Source organism: Haliaeetus albicilla, chromosome 21, assembly GCF_947461875.1.
Source record: "Haliaeetus albicilla chromosome 21, bHalAlb1.1, whole genome shotgun sequence".
In the NCBI taxonomy this organism is placed as follows: domain Eukaryota; kingdom Metazoa; phylum Chordata; class Aves; order Accipitriformes; family Accipitridae; genus Haliaeetus; species Haliaeetus albicilla.
This window is the reverse complement of record NC_091503.1, coordinates 25,752,707-25,774,090: the sequence shown is the minus strand read 5'-3', so window position 1 is coordinate 25,774,090 and position 21,384 is coordinate 25,752,707. Positions and strand designations below refer to the sequence as shown.

Here is a 21,384-nt window from a genome sequence, read left to right as displayed (position 1 = left end):
TGATGGTACCAAACTGGGAGTTGCTGTTGACTTTCTTGAGGGACAAGGGGCCTTGCAGAGGGATCTGAATAGAGTGGAGCATTGGGCAATCATCAATGGCATGAAATTTGACAAGTCCTAATTCTGGATTCTGTACCTGGGATGGAGTAATACTGGACACAAGTCTAAATTGGGAGAGGAGGGACTGGAGAGCAGCCCTGCAGAAAGGGATCTGGAGGTGCTGGTTCAACAGCAGCTCAACAGGAGCCAGCAGTGTGACCTGGCAGCCAAGGGGGCAAACCCCATCCTGGGGGGCATCAAACACAGCGTAACCAGCCAGTCAAAAGGGGTGGTTATCCTGCTGTACTCAGTGTTGGTGTGGCCTCTCCTCGAGTATTGTGTGCAGTTCTGGGCCCCACATTTTAGGAAGGATGTGAAGGTCCTTGAATGTGTCCAGAGGAGGGCACCAAGGCTAGGGAAGGGGCTGGAAGGCATGTCCTGTGAGGAGCGGCTGAGGACACGGGGTTTGTCTAGTTTGGAGAGAAGGAGGCTGAGGGGCGACCTCATTGCTCCCTACAGCGTCCTGAGGACGGAGGAAGGGGAGAGGGAGGTGCTGAGCTCTTCTCCCTGGTACCCAGTGCCAGGATGTGTGGGAATGGATCAAAGCTGCACCATGGGACATTCAGACTTGACATGAAGAACCATTTCTTTACCAAGAGGGTGCCCAAACCCTGGAACAGGCTTCCTAGAGAGGTGGTTGATGCCCCAAGCCTGTCAGTGTTTAAGAGGCATTTGGACTTCTGGTCCCTGAAGCAGTCAGACAGTTAGACTAGATAATCATTGTAGGTCCTTTCCAGCTGAATTATTCTGTTTTATTGTATGGCTGAGACAAAAAAGTATGCATTTGCACTACAAATATCTTACCTGTGCAGTGCATCTGTACACTAATTTAGCTTTACAATAAGGCTCTTAACAGAACTGCATAAATAACATAGGGACATGTTATCTTGTGCAGCATAGGCAGAAAATATGTTCTACCTTTGTTGTATTTCTTAGAGAAGAGAAAGCAAGTGAAAACGTACCATGTACCTCTGAATCCTTAAAGTTTACAATGATTGCATGACAATCCCCAGTTCATATATTAAGCTCCTATGCCAGTTTGCAAAAGAGAAAGAGGGAAACTTTCAAACCTGAGAAGAACAAAAGTCATAGCCTAAATACTTTTTTTTCCTCATTGAGGTTGCTATAGCATTCAAGCAAGGATGTGTCAGATTGCAAAATTCACAATGTCAATACTTGATTCTCTTCTACAGAAAAATCTGCAAGTCAGTGAAATGTGAGGAAGACAATTTTTGGGGTTGGTTTGGTGGGGTTTTTTTGTTATAGAAGGTACAGCAGGTTCTTTAGTTTTGAAAGTGAAACAGCAGCCTTCAATGTAAACAAAACTTGAAAAAAAAATCACTCAGGGTTTAGGGAAGTATCATTTTAAAAATAGATAAAAGTAAAAGTAGTTGGTACCCACATACTGATTGTGCAGGTTGAGAGGAGGGTGTTTCCTGGGGCAAGGATTAGACACGAGAAGTAATTTACAGCTTGTGCAAAAAGGAAATGTTAATGAGGAAACGGAGCATACTGTGTCATGCCACCAATATTTCTACTGATGTCTGTAATTTCTGATACCCAGTACAGCTACGATTTCTAGCTCCCACCTTTATCTTTGGAAGAGGTTTTCTAGGACTTCCTGGAGAATTAGGAGACAGAAGAGATAGCGCGCTTGTTTTCTGACAACTTTAATAGGCGGGTGTTTTTATCCATTGATTATACCAATAAATTCTGTTGAATGGTGGTTGTGTTTCAGCTACAAATGTGATGCACTGATGTAAGTACATAAAGTAGAATCCCAGGTGCAGGATCCAAGGTTATCCATATTGATGGATAAGTTACTGCTAAGGGGGAGGAGGAGGTGGATTTGAGGATGGCCTTTGGCAAGGTTCACATTTCCTTATAGTCTAGATTCATCCTCAGTGTCTTAGAATCATGGAATGGTTGAGATTGGAAGGGACCTCTAACCTCAGCCAAAAAGTGGTATTTTGACTCACTAGGCGGAATCTGCTTCATATTGTTAGATAATGTTTGGAGTTTGAGGACTGCAAATAATTCAGCATAGGCTACAATTTCCTAGCAACTTCCTACAAAAATGGTCACATGAGGTTCCGTTCTGTACAAATAGGATTCCAATATGTGCAGTGAGGGGGTTTTGTTTCATCTTCATCCTGAAGTAATTGTATTTTGGTGGATGTTTTAAAAATGCAGTTCAGTTCGTTGAAAACATCTGGTTCACAATAACTTTCCTTAGCTTACTGAGATAGATGTTAGAAATCTTTTCACAAAGCAAGTTTCTTGATGTCTAATGGCCTGTCTGTAGAGTATAGCATTTTAGGTATGAACTGGATAGGGTTTTTTAGAGAAATGGGTGTATTGTCCATGAATTTTCCATTAAATGTAGGGTTTTGGTGGTATTTGGGTTTTGTTTGTTTGATACTGACCCTAGACTCTGGGAAAATATTGCTTTAGGAATAGAAGCTGAAGCACTTTGACAGACGGGTGATGTTTCTTGAATTAATGGTGAAAATCCAAAAGGGAAGGGATGTCTTGAATTTCATATCTTATCTCTTCTTCCAACTCACAAAAACATGGTTTTCAATAACAAATACTTACTCCAGACTATGCGCAGAGATATGCCAAGCTTTCAGAATATAGTTTCAAAGTTCCTTGAAGAGGAAGTTAAATATGTATTATTCAAAATCCCACAAGGCCATGCTATACCTATGATACACAAATGATATCTTTATTATAAAAATGGCCTTATTTAGTGACTTCATCCTGAGATGTAATAAGCTAAAGCAGACTCCCCATCCAAAAGTCAGGTGGTTGAGGAACACTGAGGGAATCTATACTCTTCTTGCAGCAGGGGTTCATGGGTTAGTTTGTAATATTTTTACCAAGCAGTCCTGTACTTTGCATCTTTATAAGAACATTAACTTACCAGAAAACTTTCAAACTCTTTTTTAGGTTATTCATTATCATGCCAAATTGAAGTTTCATATCACTGTTATCTTTGGTGGAATCCAATTTTCATAAAGTTAAATTTCATTATGACCTTCAGCTTTACAGTTTAAAATATAACAAAAAGTACAACTACCTCACAATATAATGTACGATATATAGTATGATCTAAAGAATTTTTTGAAGCATTATCTCATGCAGCTTAAGAGGATTTTTGCTCCTTCCCTGCTGTCTCCATTAGAAGATACAGGCTGGAGAAGGTCAAAACTATTGACAATTTATTTGGCGAGGACAATACCCCTCAAGTAGGTGAATGTGAGAGAACCAGAGTAGGTCGATTAACTTTTACATAAATTGACAGGGAACTGCCAAAAATAAACTCCCATAGCCCTCAGAAAAAAGCCAAAATGCTTCATAGTCCAATTTAGCTCTAAGAACAAAGCAGTTCTCCAAACACACTGGTCTTGTGATCTTCTTTAAACAGTATATTTGTCAATGGTCATGTGCTGCTTTAGCATCATGTAGCACAGATATTTTTAGCACCTTATTGTCTGAGATTAGTTCTTGCAGAATTACTTCTTTTTCAAGCACTTTGAGTGTCCAGTTTTGCTGGCACTAAATTGTTCAAGACCGGGCTAAATCTTGCTTTTTCTCAAAAGTTTCTGTTCATTCTTTATGAAATCTTTCTAATTTTTACTAATCCCAAGTGTTTCGATTGCACTTCTCCATTCTACACTTGCACTGCTTAAAGCTAACCAAAAGTGAATGTTTATATCCAGAATAGGTTATAACTTCATGAAAAATTTTCCTTTTCCTGTTTGAGTAGTGGTTGACAACACCAGCATTTAAAGTTAATACTTAATTCCTGTGCTGATGTGAGAACTGAGCATTCTGTACTTCAGAAGCACCATTCCCAGGTAAACACAAAACTACATTACCAAAGTAGTTACACAGGTCTGTGACACTTCTCTGTTTTGTTTTGTTTTGTTTTGGGGAGGGGGAAGGAATTTTGCAAGACTAATGTTTTCAGGTCCACATCTAAATCTGCAATTGTAGAGACACCTAACTAGCCTATTTAGCTCCTCTCCTCTATCTTTTCAACACACAGTACAAACAGTTGGTACCCGATGTAATGGTGTTCCTGTGCATGGTCATGAAAATCAAAGGAACAGCAGCACGCTGCTATTCACTTACATATCTGTTGATTTGGACTTCCTTCATCAACCTTTTAACACGCTCTTCCATTCACCATCAAATGTCTCACAGAGGAAGTAGCTAAGTGATATAAGCAGCCACAAAAGAGACCTCATTAGAAAGGGAAATTTTTTCCACATTTATCCATACAAGTAATTTATCGTAAGTATACCTGCTGTTGTATTGTTGATAAGTTTGCTTCATTAATGATAAGTTTGTAGTAACCTGTAATAGTATATACCTACTTGTTTATTGCTATAATATTGACTTTTGCTGTACTATTGATTGGTGCCATATTATTGATTGCTGATACTAATTTGTAACAGCTTGACATAATATATATTCACTTTATTAATCATAGGCATACTTGCAAGTGGTAGTCTTTGTGGTAGTACATTTGCTAGTGGTGCTTTCTCTGTTATTTGTGGTAATCTGTGATAAAGAAATTTAGAGGGTGAAGCCTCCTTGTGTATTAAGGAAACCTGTGAACGTACGGTTGCAACCTCTATGCCCCTGCAGGCCAGGCAATCCTCATGACACCAAGTCTGACAAATTACAAAGCAGTTTTTCCTGCTTCTCTACATGCCATATCATAAATACTTGTCATAGACGCATGCCATACACATAATTTGAATACTTTTTCTTTGGCAGATAGTTCAATATGGCTGTATGTTGGTAACCTAAATGTTACAAATTGTGCTTCCAAGCAAACAAAAAAGTAGGTTGAGCAGCCTTGTCTATTTAAATCTCCAACTTGCAGGGAAAGGACGTCTTCCAGGGAAGCCAAGGTAGCCAAATTAGTCTCATTTCTAGGGAGGCATAAAGAAGGAATTAACACAATACCTGATCAAACACCACAACTTCAGTCTTCTCAATTGCTTCACAAGCACAGAAGACAAAAGCATTATACAAATACAAAACCAGTACTTTTCAGACCCTCTCTTTCCTGCCTGGCTCATCAACCCGTCTAATGACATCTGTTAGAAACAAGGGTCTAGGCTTGGCCCTCACGTCTGACCTTCCCGCGTTCGTTATTCCCCAGCCCAAGCCTCCGTTCTACGGGGTCTTTGCAGAAAGCCTGCGCCTTGCAAGTCCCCAGCCACTCCTTGCAGCCAGTGCATTCAGTCTCAGCATCCTTCCTCTGCCTTGTTGGACCATTTACAGCATCATTGCTCCCTGATAGCACCCTTTCAGGGCTGAGTAGATAAGCACTTGCACAAACCGAAGAGACCACAGCAGCACTACTTCTGACTAGGACTGCAAACACTTCCCTGCCCTTTTAGAGAGAATGAGCTAGAAGCTTCAGAGCCGTAGAATCCTAAGTGAGCAAGCAAAAAGGAGAATAAAGCAGGTGCAACCAAGCTCTGGGATGCAGATCTTTTTACTGAACGAGAAGGAATGGGGGGATAGGGGAGCGTGATGTCCTGATTCCCCTCCAGACATTTAGAGCGGCAGAAGCAGCAGCCTGGCTGACACACAGGAGGTTGCATTCCCTGTAGTCTTTTATAAGTGGGTTCCTGGCTGGGGAAGGGGAGGATGAGGAGGCAAAGGAGGCAGCACAGAGACTTCAGAAGAAAAACCCAGCAGTGCCTTAAAGAGAAAAGCAAAAGGCCTACCGTTGCACTTCCATTAAAAAATGAGGGGTGTGAAAGACGCTGGGAGGAACTCCAGATGCAGAGGAACCAGGAGAAAGAATATGAATGCCACACGGCCTGAAGGAAGGAGAACTGACCGTGTTGGCTAGAGCTGAAAGTAGAAATTGTGCGTAGAAGTTGTCTGCTCTTGGCGGTCCTGGTGACAATAATTATTTACTTGTTGGATGAAGCTCTAACTGCACAGGATTTTCAAATGAGCTAGTCCCCAGTGGGAAGGATGAGAGGATGCTGGTAGAGGGGTATAGAACTCGAATGTTGTTTAAAGGGACCAATCTCTGACTGCTAAGACCTTGTTTGTCATCTCAAATTTGATGTCTGTTTTGCAGAAATGCTAAAACCAGGGGGAGCAGTAAGATTAACTATGCCAGGGCCAGAGAAGAAGCTGCAGGACACAGAGGCTTCTAGGACACAGAGACAGCAAGATCAACGGTCTGAAGAGCCAGCACAGAAGAAAGCCTTAGAGGACATCACGCTGCAAAGTGTCCTCAATCTGACTACAATACACTCCCTCGCAGACCACGTGAGACTGAGGAAGACTGTTTCTCTAAAAGGCAGCAGACTGTCACCCTTCCAACTGTCCCAGCCCAGCGAGGTCCTCTGTCTACTAGAAGACCATGCTGACCTTAGAAGCCCTTCATAGTTTCCATCGCACTGTGGAAGCTGGTCAAAGGGCAGATGTGTATTTTTTTTTCTCTCCTTTCTTAGTGTTTATTGGTATTTGTTTACAAGCTTTTGAAACTGCTGGGTAGCTGCCACTTGAGAAATCTTAGAAAAGGGATCATTGAGCATAAATACTAGTGGAATTGTTAGTGAGGCTGTATTGTCAGCTGGTCCGCTTTTTGTTCTGCATTGTATTATTTTGTTGCCTAAGATAGCTCAGCTTTTGAAAATATGTGAGAATTTTAGCTTCCACATAAGTAACAAAAGGATCCTCTTTCCTTACTGAACTTTGTGTTTAATGATAATCCTCAAAAATTAGGATTTCTTACAACATAAAACTGCAAGTAACAGAATGGAAATAAAAGATAAAATGGAGTTAAATTTACTTCAAAATCTTAGAGCATTTTGATTCTGGTCCATGGTTTTAAATAGCCGTAGCTGGCACTATCAACTGCATAGCTCCAGCCTGATACAAATTAGAAAGATAGGGAACACAAGGCAGGGTTAAATCAGTATCTGGCTGCACTTGCAAAGTAGAAGGTAACTTTATATGCTTATGTAGTTGTAGCATTAGTCCTTCTTCTCTAATAGCAGAATGGCACGTCCCGCACACATGGAAAAAGGAAGAGCAAGCAGGCCCACCCCATAATCAGCACTGCTGGGGCAGAAGGGATGCAGGAATCCTTCTGAGAGATAGCACACACCCTTGTTGCAGTAAGCCAGGGCAACGCCAAAATGCTACAGCTTGGCCTGTATTTAAAACCAACAATAATAACCAAAATTAAGACAGAAACTCAAGAGGCAAAGGTAGGATATCTGAGAGCTAAGGACAGGATTTCCACAAAGGAGCACCTCACACCACAGTGAAGGTAATTGCATGCAGCTGGTCTGAAGTTCTATAGAACTTGGAACAAGTCGGCTCTAAAGTTGGAAATTGGGTGACTTAAAAGAGAAAAAATACCTGATTCCATTCCAAAAGGGTACAAATCTCTCCACGCCCAAAATATGACATTTTCCCCTAAGAATTTCTGAGGTAAATATAGTTTTGTGTCAGTAAAAACCTGTTGTCATATACAAGCAGTGTTTTATCGCAGTTCAGCCTTTTAGATTCAATACTATTCAAAGTACTGATATACCTGTCATGCATTTTAGTTAATACTATATTTCATCCAATAAAATTTTAACATGCAACTGTAAACAATAAAACTTTTGCTTCAATCCTATCAAAATGCATTTTAGAAGATCACAAAACTTTGAAAATGTCTGCGTGCTTCTGCAGAACAGTTGGCTTCTCAGGAACAGGATCTAAATCCTTTCTGCACATGGATCCACGTGCTCCAACTGTTTGTCAGTCATTCACAGCTATTCCACATGAAGGGATGCGTGCGCACCACTTCTATAATGCAATGCACACCATACTCCAGGCTCAAAGGGAATACTTGACATAGACATAGTGCTGATCCTCACTGGGCACTAAAACTAAAATAGACGTCATATGAATGTAAGACTGAAAATGGAAGACAGGCAGGAGTTTGTGGGAAGAAAAAGAAGGAGGAAATAAAATAAAAGGGTGGACCAGGACTGGCTTTAGGCGAGGAGAAAGCAGAGAGATTAGCTGCATAGGCAGCAGTCTTCATAAGGCATTTAAATATTCTGAAAAAAAAGCGGATCTATGAACAAGCTGTCTATTCCGTGTGTACCGAAACAGGCAGGGGCTGGCTGTTGTAGCACAACATGCTTCCAAAACGGCCAACCTTCACCTCCAGGTACAACCTGTTAGCTGGCCCTGCTGCCAGGGTGGAGGAATCACTACACAAAGGTTTGCAGCTACTGTACACGGAATGTCCACTCCCAGCAACAGGAACTGCCACTGCCCATCCCAAAGGAGTAGATCCTTGCCCTAGCCAAATTCAAACCACTTACGTCTGGCTGAGAAGTCATGGGTCAAGTCTAGGACGGAAAGAATGGCAAGGTCAGAGGGAGGGAAAGGTAAAGAGTAGAGGCAAGAGCAAAGGAGCATTTGAAAGTCTGTCCAAATATAAGCAAGACCATATAGAACCCAATTCTGGCATTTTCTAAATCACAGCTGCTTGGCTTGGCAACTTAGATTACTTCTTTTTTTTTTTTTCAGTGCTCTGTAAATATAAACAGGTCATGTCCATTCACTTTCAATTTTACCATCATATGTTTAATCAGTAAAACATGTCAGAAGGAAGAACATAAGCTAAGAAGACATCAAAAAATCATTTAAATGCATGCTGTGGAACCTGTAAGCTCTGCTTAGTACTCAGTCCATTAATTATTTTTTTTTGTAAACTAGGGTAGTAGCTGCTTGCATATTCTTATTCTGGATAAACAGAAAGCTTCACAAACCAGCACTTCCTAAATGAAGAAAGTTTATTCCTTATTCTCAGATGATGAGATCCAGTATTATTTCAAGTAAGCTGCCTTTGTTAATGATCTTTACTACTACAATGATACCTCAACTCCTTCTACAACATTCACTTTCAGTGCTGTTTAATCAAGTTTTCATGAACCGTTAAAGTATATTTATGGCAGAGTGCTGAGCATTAACCTGAGCATCATCTTTTTTTTCAGATCACCTCGAAGCTAACCAAGTCTCTAGTTCTACATCAGAGAAGTTTGGGCTCTGGTAGAGTTGACAGAGGCTGTTAGCGGAGATCTCAAATTAGCTGGCAATAGGTAAGATTCACTAATATCTTTCTCTTTGGTCTGTCCGCAGTGTTACAGGTGAGAAGCTGAGTAGATTATGACACTTGCCTACTACCCAGGGATCCCTCCCCCATTATAGTACTCTCCCCAGATTTGTTTTGTGACCCTACTGCTGCAGCCGGACACCCCGTTGTCCCCTTTACCCATGTTCCAAAACAGTGTGTGTGGGGGGTCTGTGATTCCGGTTACTCCGTCACTCAAATACGTTTCTTGCACTGGAGCTTGCCAAATAAACGGGATTCTTCCAGGCACTGGTTGTAGCTCCTTAGCTACAATACACAGTCCTGGCAGAAGTGAGCAGTATCTTCTGCAGGTGAACTTCTAGTTACTCAGCAGCAATTCATTTTTCAAAACTACTCTTTTTTGCATTATTACCACTGTCCTAGGCTTTCTTTAAAACAGCTGAAAGCAGCAGGGTACATATTCTACCAGCCAAGAAGCTGATTCAACAAAGGGAACAGCCTGAGGCACTCACCTGCTGCCGTCACGAGCGTGGCCGTGCAGCACTGTCCTGGTACACCGTTGTAAAATACACTTTGCAAGAGCTTCAGTAGAGTCCTCATGGGCTGCTTTCTATTGTTGGGGCAAGTGGGGAGAAATCCCCTGCTGTCAGCCAACCATTTGGTTTGCTGCCTCCTCAGTATGGAACTTTACTCCTCACCAGCACAACATATTAGCCAAACTCTGTAATTCCCCACGCAAAAGGAGGTTTATCGTGCTTGCCTCTGCAGAAAAAAGGGAGGCAAGGGGACATGGAGGCTGTTATGCAACCCCCACTATTGGGAATGTACTGAATAAAACAGACTGGTGAATTTGGAAGGCCAAGGGCAAAAACAAAAATTGGTTTAGGGACCCATAGGTGAGGATAGGTGCACAATCTTTGGGACACCCTGCTGGACTTGGGAAAGGACTTTCCTGTCTTTTCTGTAAGGCTACAAGCCTCGCTGCCAAATCCAAAGGAAACTATGGAAGAAATCAGCCAAGCTTAGACACCTATTGTTTTAATAAGAAAGTGCTTTTGTGTAAAATAATAAGCTATTAAGGGTCCTCCCCTCTTTTGAGAGCAAGTAGTGCTTATGAAAGGTGTATGCAATAGATAGAGCATAGTTAAAGTACCTCAGCTGAGCAGAGGCTATTCAAACAGAAGTAAATTCAGCCAAGAAATTAAAGAAAACTCAAGACTGATCAATGAAGGCGCAGTTCTAGAAAAGACTAAATTAATTTCTGATTTGACAGAGCATCTCATCACCACTAAGTTACACCTTTAACTCATTTTGTTAAGAGAAGTAGTGAACTTTTCTAAAGTCTCTTTGAAGGACTTGATCAAGTAAGCTCCCAGTTCATTGTTTGTCTCCTGAACAGCTGCGTCGTAACTGCCAAAGAGTGGAGTTGAAGCCTTCACATCCTCCCTATTTGCTTGGAGTAAAATGAGGTTAAGCTCCTCTGCTACACTTTCATATTTTTGGTGATCAAACCTGCAAAGACTGGCATCATCAATTGGGTAGGTGATGCCAATAGGGTAGCAGTCCCTTGGAACTGGGAACTCCACATTTTTCAGCATTGGCAACTCACAGAGAAATGTGAAAAGGTGTTTAAGTGCCTGGGATGACAGTGGGTTTCCAAGAAACTTAAACTCCTGTAGTTTCTGACAACGGCTTAAGGCTAAAATCAACATGTTGACATGAGTGTCTTGGATGTTACAGTCCTCCAGGGTAAGACTCCTGAGCACTGAAGAGGAATGGCTGAGAAGCTTAAAGAATATTGATGGGTAAAGGTCAGGTATATTGTGACCACTCAGGTCCAGGGCTTCTAAGTGATTAGCATGGAAGCTATTGGCTAAATAGGCCATATCAGCATGGTTCAGTGAGCAGTTAGAAACATCCAGCATCTTCAGTGGAGTTTTTAGTGGGCTGCAGAATTAAAGAGAAAAAAAGTTTTATGGCATAAAACATTGAAAAGCTACATTTACAAAAATTCATACAACTATCCACATTATGAACGCAGCCGTCTGCCACATTCATTATTTTTTCTAACCTCTTTTGAGAAACAGAAGCAGGTGCCAACACTGACAAGTGTATTTTCCTCCTGAAATCAGTTCCATGAATGAGCTCCTACTTTACATGACCCACTGTGTTGTTTTAATGGGGATTAATTTGGTAACATTCTGTGTCTATTTTGTAAGCAGTTATATGTTGTCAGGTGTCTATTACTTGCTGAATTAATAGCAGATCATTACTACCATAAAAGTATTGGTGGCTGCTTCTTGTAGAAAGCTGTTACAATTCTAGAGATTTAGATCATTTCCATTAAGGAAGGATTAATTCCAAGATGAAAGCCAACCAGTATTCTAACAAGACATCTGCTTTTCTTTCTAGGTTTTTTTCTACTGTGTTTTTAAATGCAGAAGAAGTTTACACATTGTATTGTTCTGGGTTGCAAAGAGACTTTCTGATGAAGAAGAAGGTTGGAAGAAGCATATCTGAGCTTATGTGCAAATATTCTAGTTGAATATAAACCAGATGAAAATCAAGAGATCCCTTTCATACATACTAAATCTCAGTGAAACTTCTGCCACAGACCTCAGCTGGATCAAGGTTAGAATCTTGTAATTTATTTCTCTCAATATAAGCAGTGTGCCATTCACAACTTTTAAATGAAATAACTTCTCTGGACAGGAGGAATTTTAGACCAAGGTGATTTGTCTCGGTGAAACTTTTGTCTGCCTTTTTTTTAGATGCTCTGAAAAGCATACAGTTACCTTATTTTCTGTTCAAATATGAACACTGTTCACTGGCAGCTTGTTATCTTTTTGAGAATCCCCAATTTTTCCCAGGAATTCATCATGAATATTCATATATTAGCTTAATTTGCAGTACAGAAAAGCATCAGATCTCTCTTGCCTTGAGATGGACAGACACAACAAACAAATCAAAGTCTACTATCCCCCTGCCCACCTAAAAATACAATATCTGTAGAGTCTTAGTATATTTACTGCCTGTTTTTTTAGAGGACAATAATTCATTAGAGACCCTGAAAAATACTTGGAATACAACTCAGGTCTTGCACCAAAGGCCAGCCCAGGCTGATTGAGATATAAGCTCAAGACTGTGGCAAATCAAAAATGTCTGGGTGTACCTCTCTCTTATGTGGTAGCCAAAAGTATATTCTGGTCATGCTCGTCAGATGGTCTGTGGAAAACTAGTAAGAACAGTCAGTTCTTCTAAGTGTATTAGGTATACATTGGCTTCCAATTCTCCCTGACAAATACTCTTTCCTAGCTTCCTGCAGCCCTTTCTCACACCCCCCCCGAGATATACTCACTCTCCTTATTCTCAGAGATTCTCAGCTTGCTGATGGCACAAAGGGCTGTTCTTTACAGTTTGACTGAAAGCAGGATGACCAGATTACCTGAGCAGTTTCTGTATTCTTCCTGTGAGTATAGAAAATGAAATACTCAGCTCAGTGAGCTGCGTCATTTCACCCATCTTTTCTCCAATGTTAGTAAGCATCCGTTCATCTGTGGCTGTGAACCTCCGCACATTAAATGTTCGTGCTGGCAAGGTCAAGGACATCAGTAGAGGGAAGTGCATACTGTTGAAGAGTATTTCCAAGTGCTCCATTTCCAAGCGAACATTGTGAACTATTTCCAGTTTGCGCAGCAGCGAGGGATCAGTGAGCTTTATGATATAGAAGAATTTCTGCAAAGCCAGATTGTCAGATCTGAATGCCACGCAGCAGATCTTCAGTGGACAATAGCATTTCTTCAAGAGGGCCTGCGCTACCAGCTCATAGTTCCGCTCTGTAACAAACAAGTCAATTAGCACATCAATACTGATTTCAAAGGTACCTGGATTGCACTGTGTTTGTTGCAGGTAAACCAGCAGTTCTAAACAAAGCTTAGAGAGCAGCTGGGTCCTGGCCCACCTGCCCATTGTCTTCTTACACTCACAAAACTGAACTTCAACATCTTTTATACCGGTCAGGTCGACCACTTTCAATCTTTTCACATAGGGAGAAGGATGATTCAGCACATAGTCTCTCAGCCCTGTCAAACAGCTTTCCAAGCACACTGAGCATGTTCTATGGCTCAGGTCTTCCTGGCAGTCCACAGTAGTTCCCAAGAGTTTTCCCATGTTAAAGTCAACAAGTGGCCAGTTCTCTACCAAGTCATGAATCACTTCCCCTTGCTCCAGTAAATAGCTGGCTTTAAAAAGAAGAGGAAAAAGATTATGTGCAACACCACGGAGACTCTTCCTGGCAAATTCTGCATTTGACACGAATGCTTCGGCACTAATGAATCGGAGAGACTTCATTGTTGCTCCGGTCTCCTTGCTGTCATGGAGAGTGACTTCTGCATTTAACTAAAGATCCGAGTTGCTTATCACCTTCTATTTTTATCTGCAGCTGCTGTTTGCTGCTAATGGAAGCCTTGCTGGGAAGGCAGAATGAAGAGTCACATGCTGATCCTCTGCTTTCTATTTTGGAGCTGTACTGTGACTCTGCAGTAATTAACTGTGAGATCTTTAGTCAGAGAGCATTTATGCATTTAAACCCTCATATTTATAACAAAGCTGACTCAGCTAAGTATAGATCACTGCCCAGCAGGAAGAATAAGATCAGGGCAGCACACATACATGAGGATATTTCTGTATCTTTCCTATGCCATACAAAAAGGCACTCTGGGTTCCAACTTAAACACATAACATGATCTGTATTCCACTTTCTTCCATGAGAGATGATATGCGGGGGATTCACATGCTGATTTCAATGGGGAAGATTTCTCAGAGTTAGCATAGAGCTTTTCCTAAAAACTATAGCCACAAGGACACAACGTCCCTTCATTTTACCCTTCCTATCAGCAAGGAATAGTTAAATACAGTGGCTCCAGTGGAAAAGACAAAAGAGTCTAGAAGAGCTCAGAGCACTGGTGACCAGGACACTTGCCTGTGATAGGAGACTGAGGCTTAAGTACAAGATAAGCTGACCAAGACAGAGCATGTATATCCACTGTGAGGTGGTGGAGACCTACAGAAGAACAGTACTAGATTCAGCAAAGCTGTAAGGTAATACCCCATACTACCAGAACTTAGAAGGATATACCTGATTTGTCCTGTAGCTAAAAATTTTCACAGGACAGAAGGAAGAAAAGAAAGAGGCACCAGCATTAGCAACATATCTATACAATATCTCTTTGAATATATTTACTTCTTTCACTGCAGTTTCAAGTTTATTGTTGTTTTCTCTCTGGAATTTTTTCTCTTTTTGTGAACAAAGAATTTTAAAGTCAGCTGCCAGCAGAACAGCAAAGTGAAATGGAAAAACAAAACAGAAACTGCTATGCTTTCATTATTTTTACATGTTTCTGTACTGGCTTTAGTGAATCTTCTTGCACCTATCTTCACCCTTTCTTCTGCTCCTTCAATTTACATTTTGTGTTATACCCTTCAGAAGCAAACAAGGTACAGAAAATTCTCATCTAAGAAAGATGGTATATTTGCAAGATTCTATTCTTGAACCTGCAGCATTTAGCAAATATTTTTCAGTGGGGTCTGGTTCAGAAATGGTTAAATTTAAAAATAAATCTTAACTTATCTTCAAAATAACCTGGAGGAATCTAAAAAATATTTTTCAGCATTAATTTTATGGTCACCTTCACTGTACATGGATGCTGTAACACAGGTCACCGAAAGGTATACAGTTACTGCTTTGGTTTCAGTCAGCATGCAGAAAAACGTCTTTGCATCTGCTTTATTGACAGATCAGAAAAGAAGTTGCAAATTAGTCAGATAAAGCAGTGACAACCTGTAGTGGTGAAAACAGATGTGATCATTTTAAAAATGTGGAATAGGCAAGTTAGTTACAATAAGTAGTGACTTTCAGTTTTAAACGACAGGACACAGGCTAACAAAAATTAGTTGGCTAAAATATGATGCAAAGCTTTTACAATCACTTAGAAAACTTTGTAGCATTCTACAATTTCCCTTTCTACACTCACCTTTCCAGGGAACTTAAAGGAGTCTTCTGTTAAGGCTTCTAAAAAGGAAGAATCTTAGGATTCTACAGAGATTTCTAAGTGATCATCCTTAATATAACAATTAATTAAAAAACCCTAGAGAATAATGTGCCTAGAGAACAAGGATCATGAAACCCTGCTTGATGTGTAACATTTATGAAGACATGCTGTGCTGATAAGATGAGACGACTAATATAAACTAAATATTGCCCTTGGCTATTTTCAGAGAGGTATTTGTCCAGCAAGTTTCAGCACCTTCAGATCACTTCTTAAATATTCTTCTTTTCCTAAGTGAAACATTTAACTGCTAATTAACAGTTTATTTCCAGAAATGTTATACACTTTCTTATTCCTTATAGAGAAGGCTTAAAACTCCAGAAACATTTTGTGTCCCATTTCCCTGTTTAAGGCTTTTGTGTTTAAGGGAGGAGAAGAGAATAGGCTGAATTTTTAAAGTTTGATTTTTGCCTTATTTTTTTCTAATAGACAGTATGCATGACTGCAGAACAGACAGGATCACCAATACTATAGAGGGAGAATGAAAATAAGAGGGTGTTTATTTCTAAAATCATGGTGACATCTCACAATGTGGCTAAACCAACAGAAAATTAGTCTGTGAATCAAAGAAGTACTGATTTACTGAGGGGTCAGATAAGCAGCAATACTAACATGTGGAGGTGGCAGGAGAGTGAAGGAGAAGCTATAGCAGACCACTGAGGCTCCCTTTTCCTTTCCAGGGAAGGAAGTGCTAAACCAGCATGGTTATCTTGTCTAATCTCACTCTCAAAACTGGTATTTAAAATCTCTGTCTTTCAGCTAACAGGGGGAAGTCTCTCCCTTTCATCTCTGAGATCACCAACACCAGGAAAGAACAAGCCCTCACATACGTCTGAAGTTCAGGTACTTCCCTGACTTTTGCCAGCCCATACATTTTCTCTCCAAAATAAATCTTCATCAGACAACATAGAACCAAATAATAAAAGATAACAGATCAATTTATGGTCCTGCAGCTTGCATATAACACACATACAACCAAATTCCTTAACAAGCATCACTCGTTCGTGTGGAAGTACTAATCTTCTCCTTTAGACACTTGCTGTTTTCCAGTGTGTCTTGCTTAACCTGAAGATTTCTATTGGCTTAAGATGCGTAAGATCTATTTCAATCTGGTAGGGGTCAGCCTGCCTGCCCAGAACAAGAAATTACCAACTGAAACATCTTTACAGACTGCATACCTTGATTCCTTAGAGCCTGTCTCCAAAGAAACTTTGCTATGATATTAGTCCATGGAATTTTAATTTCTGCTGAGTTTGCTGAAGGATGTACGTGTCCTGGGATGATCTTCTCCTTTGAAACCAGATTTCAAACCTCAGACCACTATCTCCAACATCTCTGTCATTCCACTCTGTGCTGTCTGAAAGATACAAAATGATTTGCTGTTTACTACAAACAAAGCAAACTAATTTCTACATGTCATACATCTTAACTGAGAGAGTTCAGCATCTTGATTTCTTGGTTATGAACCTGCAAGTGCTTCCAGTGGGAGCCTTGTTTTCACGAGTCAGCAGTTTGTGTCTGTCTTGTATGATTTCCTTCTAAAGAGTGCAGGGACACAGCAGTGTTGCTGCTAGAAGATAGCATGCATCCTCTAACGATCAGAGGATTGAAGTGAATTCAGTTAAACTGAGTCTATAACATAGGAGGTAGTAGTTGAATCACTATTCAGCTTCTACCAGTTGAAGACACACCAGCTGTCATCGCATGTGCAAGGTGAACTCCGGTTATGGTTCTAATTCTAGGGCTACAGCAGTTTAAACATGCACTTAAATTAAGCATATGTATCAGTATTTTGGCTATCCACAAACAACAGTGGACATGTCTGTATTCTCAATCGAAGTGACTGCAAATTAGAACTTCATATATTCACCCCTTGTTGTCCAAATGGTAAGACTCTTAAGCATTTTGTGTTTCTTACGCACTTACGACATAGCAAAACAGAATATCCATATTTTGCTTTTTCAGACCATCTCCAAACTTTGAAAAAAACAGCTTAAAATCGTTTCCCTAGAAAATAATAGTAAAAAATAATTTGTAGTGTAATTTACAGCTAGATGCTGGTTCATTCTCCCAACAGTGCTAAAGAGAGCACATTCCTGTTCAGGGCAGGCTACTGAGAAAGGAGCATTGAACATTATATAATTTTCCTAATAGGACAACAGGATTTAATTTACCTTGAATGACTGTTTGTACATATAGATGTCATATCCCCCATTAATCTTTCTTGTTTCGCTAAGCAAGGTAAGATCTTCAAAGAGGAACACATACCTCAAATACTTCTTTCTTCCACAGCAAACAATAAAATCATCCTGACATTGCAGTTCCCTTGGTCTTTCAAATTAACCTGTTGAGAGAAAATGACAAAGTTCTGACAGATAAGAGAAGGCTGCATTGATTTCATCATGTCTAAGGAAGGAGGAGGGGAGAGTATGTCTACTCCAGAGCTGAAAGTAAGCTAAGCTACAGGGAAACATGGCATAACATTTTGAGAACATGTTACTCTCAGTGCACAGCTGCATGTGTACTGCTGATTAAAAACAGAGCAAAGTGAATCTGCTGGAACCACTTTCAGATCTATCAGATAACTGAAAGGTTCAGGTATCTCTTCATCATGCTCACATGCAATTCCAGAGCCAAACAGCATGTCTAGGCCCTCTGCTGCACACATGTCCTACAAGCAGAAGCATTTTAGGATAGGCATAGCTTCCCCCTACACACTGTTTTCGAGATTATGGTGAAGAGCACTGGGCACTCCAGGATTTTGTTCCATAACTAAGTCTTACAAGCTCCAGAGCAAGACAAATCATAGGTGTTAAAGCACTCCTTTCTGTTTCTCTTGGTGACATGCTATTTTGGAGATAAACCATGGCAGGAAAGTCAAGTGAAAGGCAAAGTAGCAGTGGAGAAATGTTTACATCACATCCTTGAATAGCATCCATAGCAAGCAGGTCGTTTCCATGCCGTAGCTGGAATTTCACCATCTCCTCAGCAGTCCTCAGATCACTGAGTTTCTGCTCCTGGGCTTTTGTGCACTCCTTGATCATATCCTTCAGTAAAAGTGCATACTTGCTCATTCTTTGAGTGGGCTTCAACAAATAGGAGGCCAAATCCATCTTAGCACCCAGCTTCTGTTGCTTATTTGGCAGAACTAGCAGAAATAGGTAAGTGCTGCTAAGCTATGTTCCCTAAACAACTATAAAATCAACAAGTAATGATCACACAATTTACATGAAGTGAGGAACTAGACTGTAATTACTTTAAAGAAGGCATTTCCATGGCTGGGTAGCAAGGCGTCTGATTGTGGCTTGTTCGTGCAGTACAACGCATACATGCCAATCTGTTCTTGCTAAAAAAACAGAGAAGATGCTGTTAGTCCTTGCTACTTCTCTCCTAATCAATTCCTTTCTACCATTTGATTTATTTCAGTTAGAAGAAGCAAAAAAAAATTAAAAAAAAATTGTCTGCATATGGATTTAGGGACGTTGTTTCTAAACTGTAGCTGTACTGATGTTTTATCCAGCCAGACATTAGCAGGACAACCAAGGACTACATATGTAGGGAACTTAATTTTCTATAGGCATCAACCTTTCCAGATCCAACACTCTGTAAAACCAGGCAGTTGCAGTCATAGGTATTTCATTTTTTCAGATCAAAAGCTAATACAATATCAAAATTCTTAACCAGCATGGTTACTCTTAAAAGAGTACTAACTTCCTATCTACCTGATCTAATTTCTTTAATATATGAGTACAGAAAATTCATATGAGAATGGGCTAATGTCTCATAGCATTAGCAACCTGAATGCAGCACAGACAGAAACACAGACACTTCCCTGCACAGTAGTCCCCTGGAGAGAAGATGGGATCATGCCCAAATTAACGGCTACTAAACTTTAACAGAAGGCTCTTTTAAGCTCCCTAGAAAGGAGAAAGAATAAGAGAGAAAAAGAGACAGCTTGCCCAACATCCAGCAGGATCATGGGAAACTCTCTCGTCATCTGCTTAGAACATTGAATGAAAAAAACGTTTGAAATGTTTGTCCCCCCCATCTTGGGAAACACATGAGTATCTTCCTACCTTTAAACTAAAAATGTTCAAACATATCATCCAAAGGTAAATAAACAGATCCTCCTTTTGTAAAACAACCTCAGCAATGAAATACAGCAAGAAGGGTTTGCTTTCAAGAGACAAACACAAACAGTTTATTATCTTCCATCATCTGTTTTTCATCTATTGTGAATCCAGCTGACACCGTTGTGTCCTAAAGGTATTTGCAAGACTGAAGCATAGCTACTTGATTAGAGAATACAATCATGAAAAAATCAAAGCAAAGGATTATAGTCCTTTTCAAATAAAAAGCACAACATTTTTTGGCATCTTTCAGATCTCTAACTTCCTATGTATAATTCATTTCTCCTTCCTCCCATTAAGAAACAGCTGAAGGAGAAAAACATCATGAAAAGGTAAAGCAAAAATCTTACCTCCCCACTCAGAAATAATTTTTTGTTGTTTTTTAAATCCAGATTTTCTAAGAATAATTAAAGAGAAATTTATTTTTAAAACTGGTTCTGACCTGTGATGATTAGCTCCTGCATAAGCATTTTTACTCGCTCACGTCATCAGAGAAAACCTTTCCATTGCTCCCAATTACACTAAAGGATTATATTCTTGTCTCCCTGACCCCTATTTTGTCATTCTAGCAGAAGAACATACTAACTATTAATGCTAATGAAATCGTCTAATGAGAAAATATCATGGCTTATCTGAGCTGGGAACAGATTGCTTCAAGGCCAAAATTCAAGCATTTTTTCCATAATAGTCCCAATACAAGAAGCATTCTCTAGACTGACAGTCCTGTAGGCAGCTTCAGGAAATCGCTCCTATGACAGGGCACATTTTAGCCACTTTAAGGGCAGAAAGCATTACCCCACTCCTGATCCCAGGATAAATGACTGTTCACTCTCTGCTTAGAGACTTGCTGAGTAGTGAGACATGACTGTCTGCAATAGTTGAAAAAAACTTGATCACAGTAGGTAGGTGGGAAGATACAATTTGGAAATGTCATGCAGCAGAAAAGCCTATTCTGGTTCCCTCTCCTGGCACTCACCAAACAACAAGTTCTCTGGGAAAGCCATCCAGAGGTCAGGTCTGAAGACCAGCAGTGTTATGAAGTAGTCACTGCTTATACTCACCACAACACATTGCCTGAAATCAACCATCCTATGCAGACACTGACATTCCTCCTGTCACAAGCAGAAAAACTGAGAAGAGGCATAGAACAACTCTCCTCATAGCTACTTACCAAGCATGAGCCAAGGAAGGATATGGGGAAAACAGTGTTACAAACCGTCGAAAAATAAGAAGGCAGGACAAGAGTGACATTGCTCATGTCATCAAATTGAGAAGACCTTAGCAGTTTCCTATGCCTGATGAAGTCTCACCATCTGCCTTTCTTGCTTCCCCTGTGCTCACAGAATGTTTGAGTGATTGTTAAAAACTGTCAAACATTTTTGTTGGAGATGCTTGAATATCTTTTGCATAAGCCAAAATGAAAAAAATGAATTTATCTCACTCCTCTGGAGACAAGAGGAGTCAAGGACTTGAAATCACTTTTACTTTATCTTGGAGGTATCCAGGAGTTAGCTGCTTTAGCTCTGACTTGACCACCATTATCTCATATATATCTTATCCTTAAGAAGATTACTCCAGAAGACACAAAAGTCCAAAGAAAAATTTGAACTCATTGCAGAAGGAAAACTTGACCTTGCAGCACATTTGAAGGATCTGCAGTTTGTTTTTCAGAATAAAAACATTCTTCAACATTTTATAAAACAGTCTGAATCCCCCTCACTTCTGTGCAAAGCAGTCGTAGAGTTCACCTCAGCTGTGAGAAGCCTCCTAGTCAAGAATCTCACCAAAACTGATACCTTCTGGTCAGCAGAAACCTATTAACTTTTTCAGACATCAAGGTAGTAGTCCAGACATACTGGAGAAAGCAATGGAGTGCATATTTCAGAGGAAAAATCAA

General features: G+C 40.2%; 1 protein-coding gene across 3 annotated transcripts; it reads right to left on the bottom strand.

Moving 5' to 3' along the window:
* Positions 1 to 1,753: 1,753 nt before the first annotated feature.
* Positions 1,754 to 13,681, bottom strand: LRRC14B (leucine rich repeat containing 14B). Of its 3 annotated transcripts, XR_011329220.1 has the most exons (4): positions 12,696 to 13,681; positions 9,763 to 11,197; positions 7,516 to 8,504; positions 1,754 to 7,304 (listed from the first exon to the last, which is right to left on the bottom strand). XR_011329220.1 is itself a non-coding variant. In XM_009928737.2 (2 exons), the coding sequence occupies exons 1-2, from the start codon at positions 13,598 to 13,600 to the stop codon at positions 10,552 to 10,554; spliced, it is 1,551 nt and encodes a 516-aa protein (XP_009927039.1). In that variant the 5' UTR covers positions 13,601 to 13,681; the 3' UTR covers positions 8,721 to 10,551. The 3 variants fall into 3 exon arrangements, 1 of the variants encoding a protein (XP_009927039.1); XR_011329219.1 differs by having other exon boundaries at positions 1,754 to 8,504; XM_009928737.2 differs by lacking the exons at positions 1,754 to 7,304; positions 7,516 to 8,504 and having other exon boundaries at positions 8,721 to 11,197.
* Between the last annotated feature and the right edge of the window lie 7,703 nt (positions 13,682 to 21,384).

Bases quoted from the DNA above. Each gene is read 5' to 3' on its own strand.
- LRRC14B (XM_009928737.2), bottom strand. From the start codon at position 13,600: ATGAAGTCTCTCCGATTCATTAGTGCCGAAGCATTCGTGTCAAATGCA. The intron at 11,198-12,695 runs GTAATCTGGTCA...TTAATTCTGCAG, and splicing joins AGAATACAGAAACTGCTCAG to CCCACTAAAAACTCCACTGA.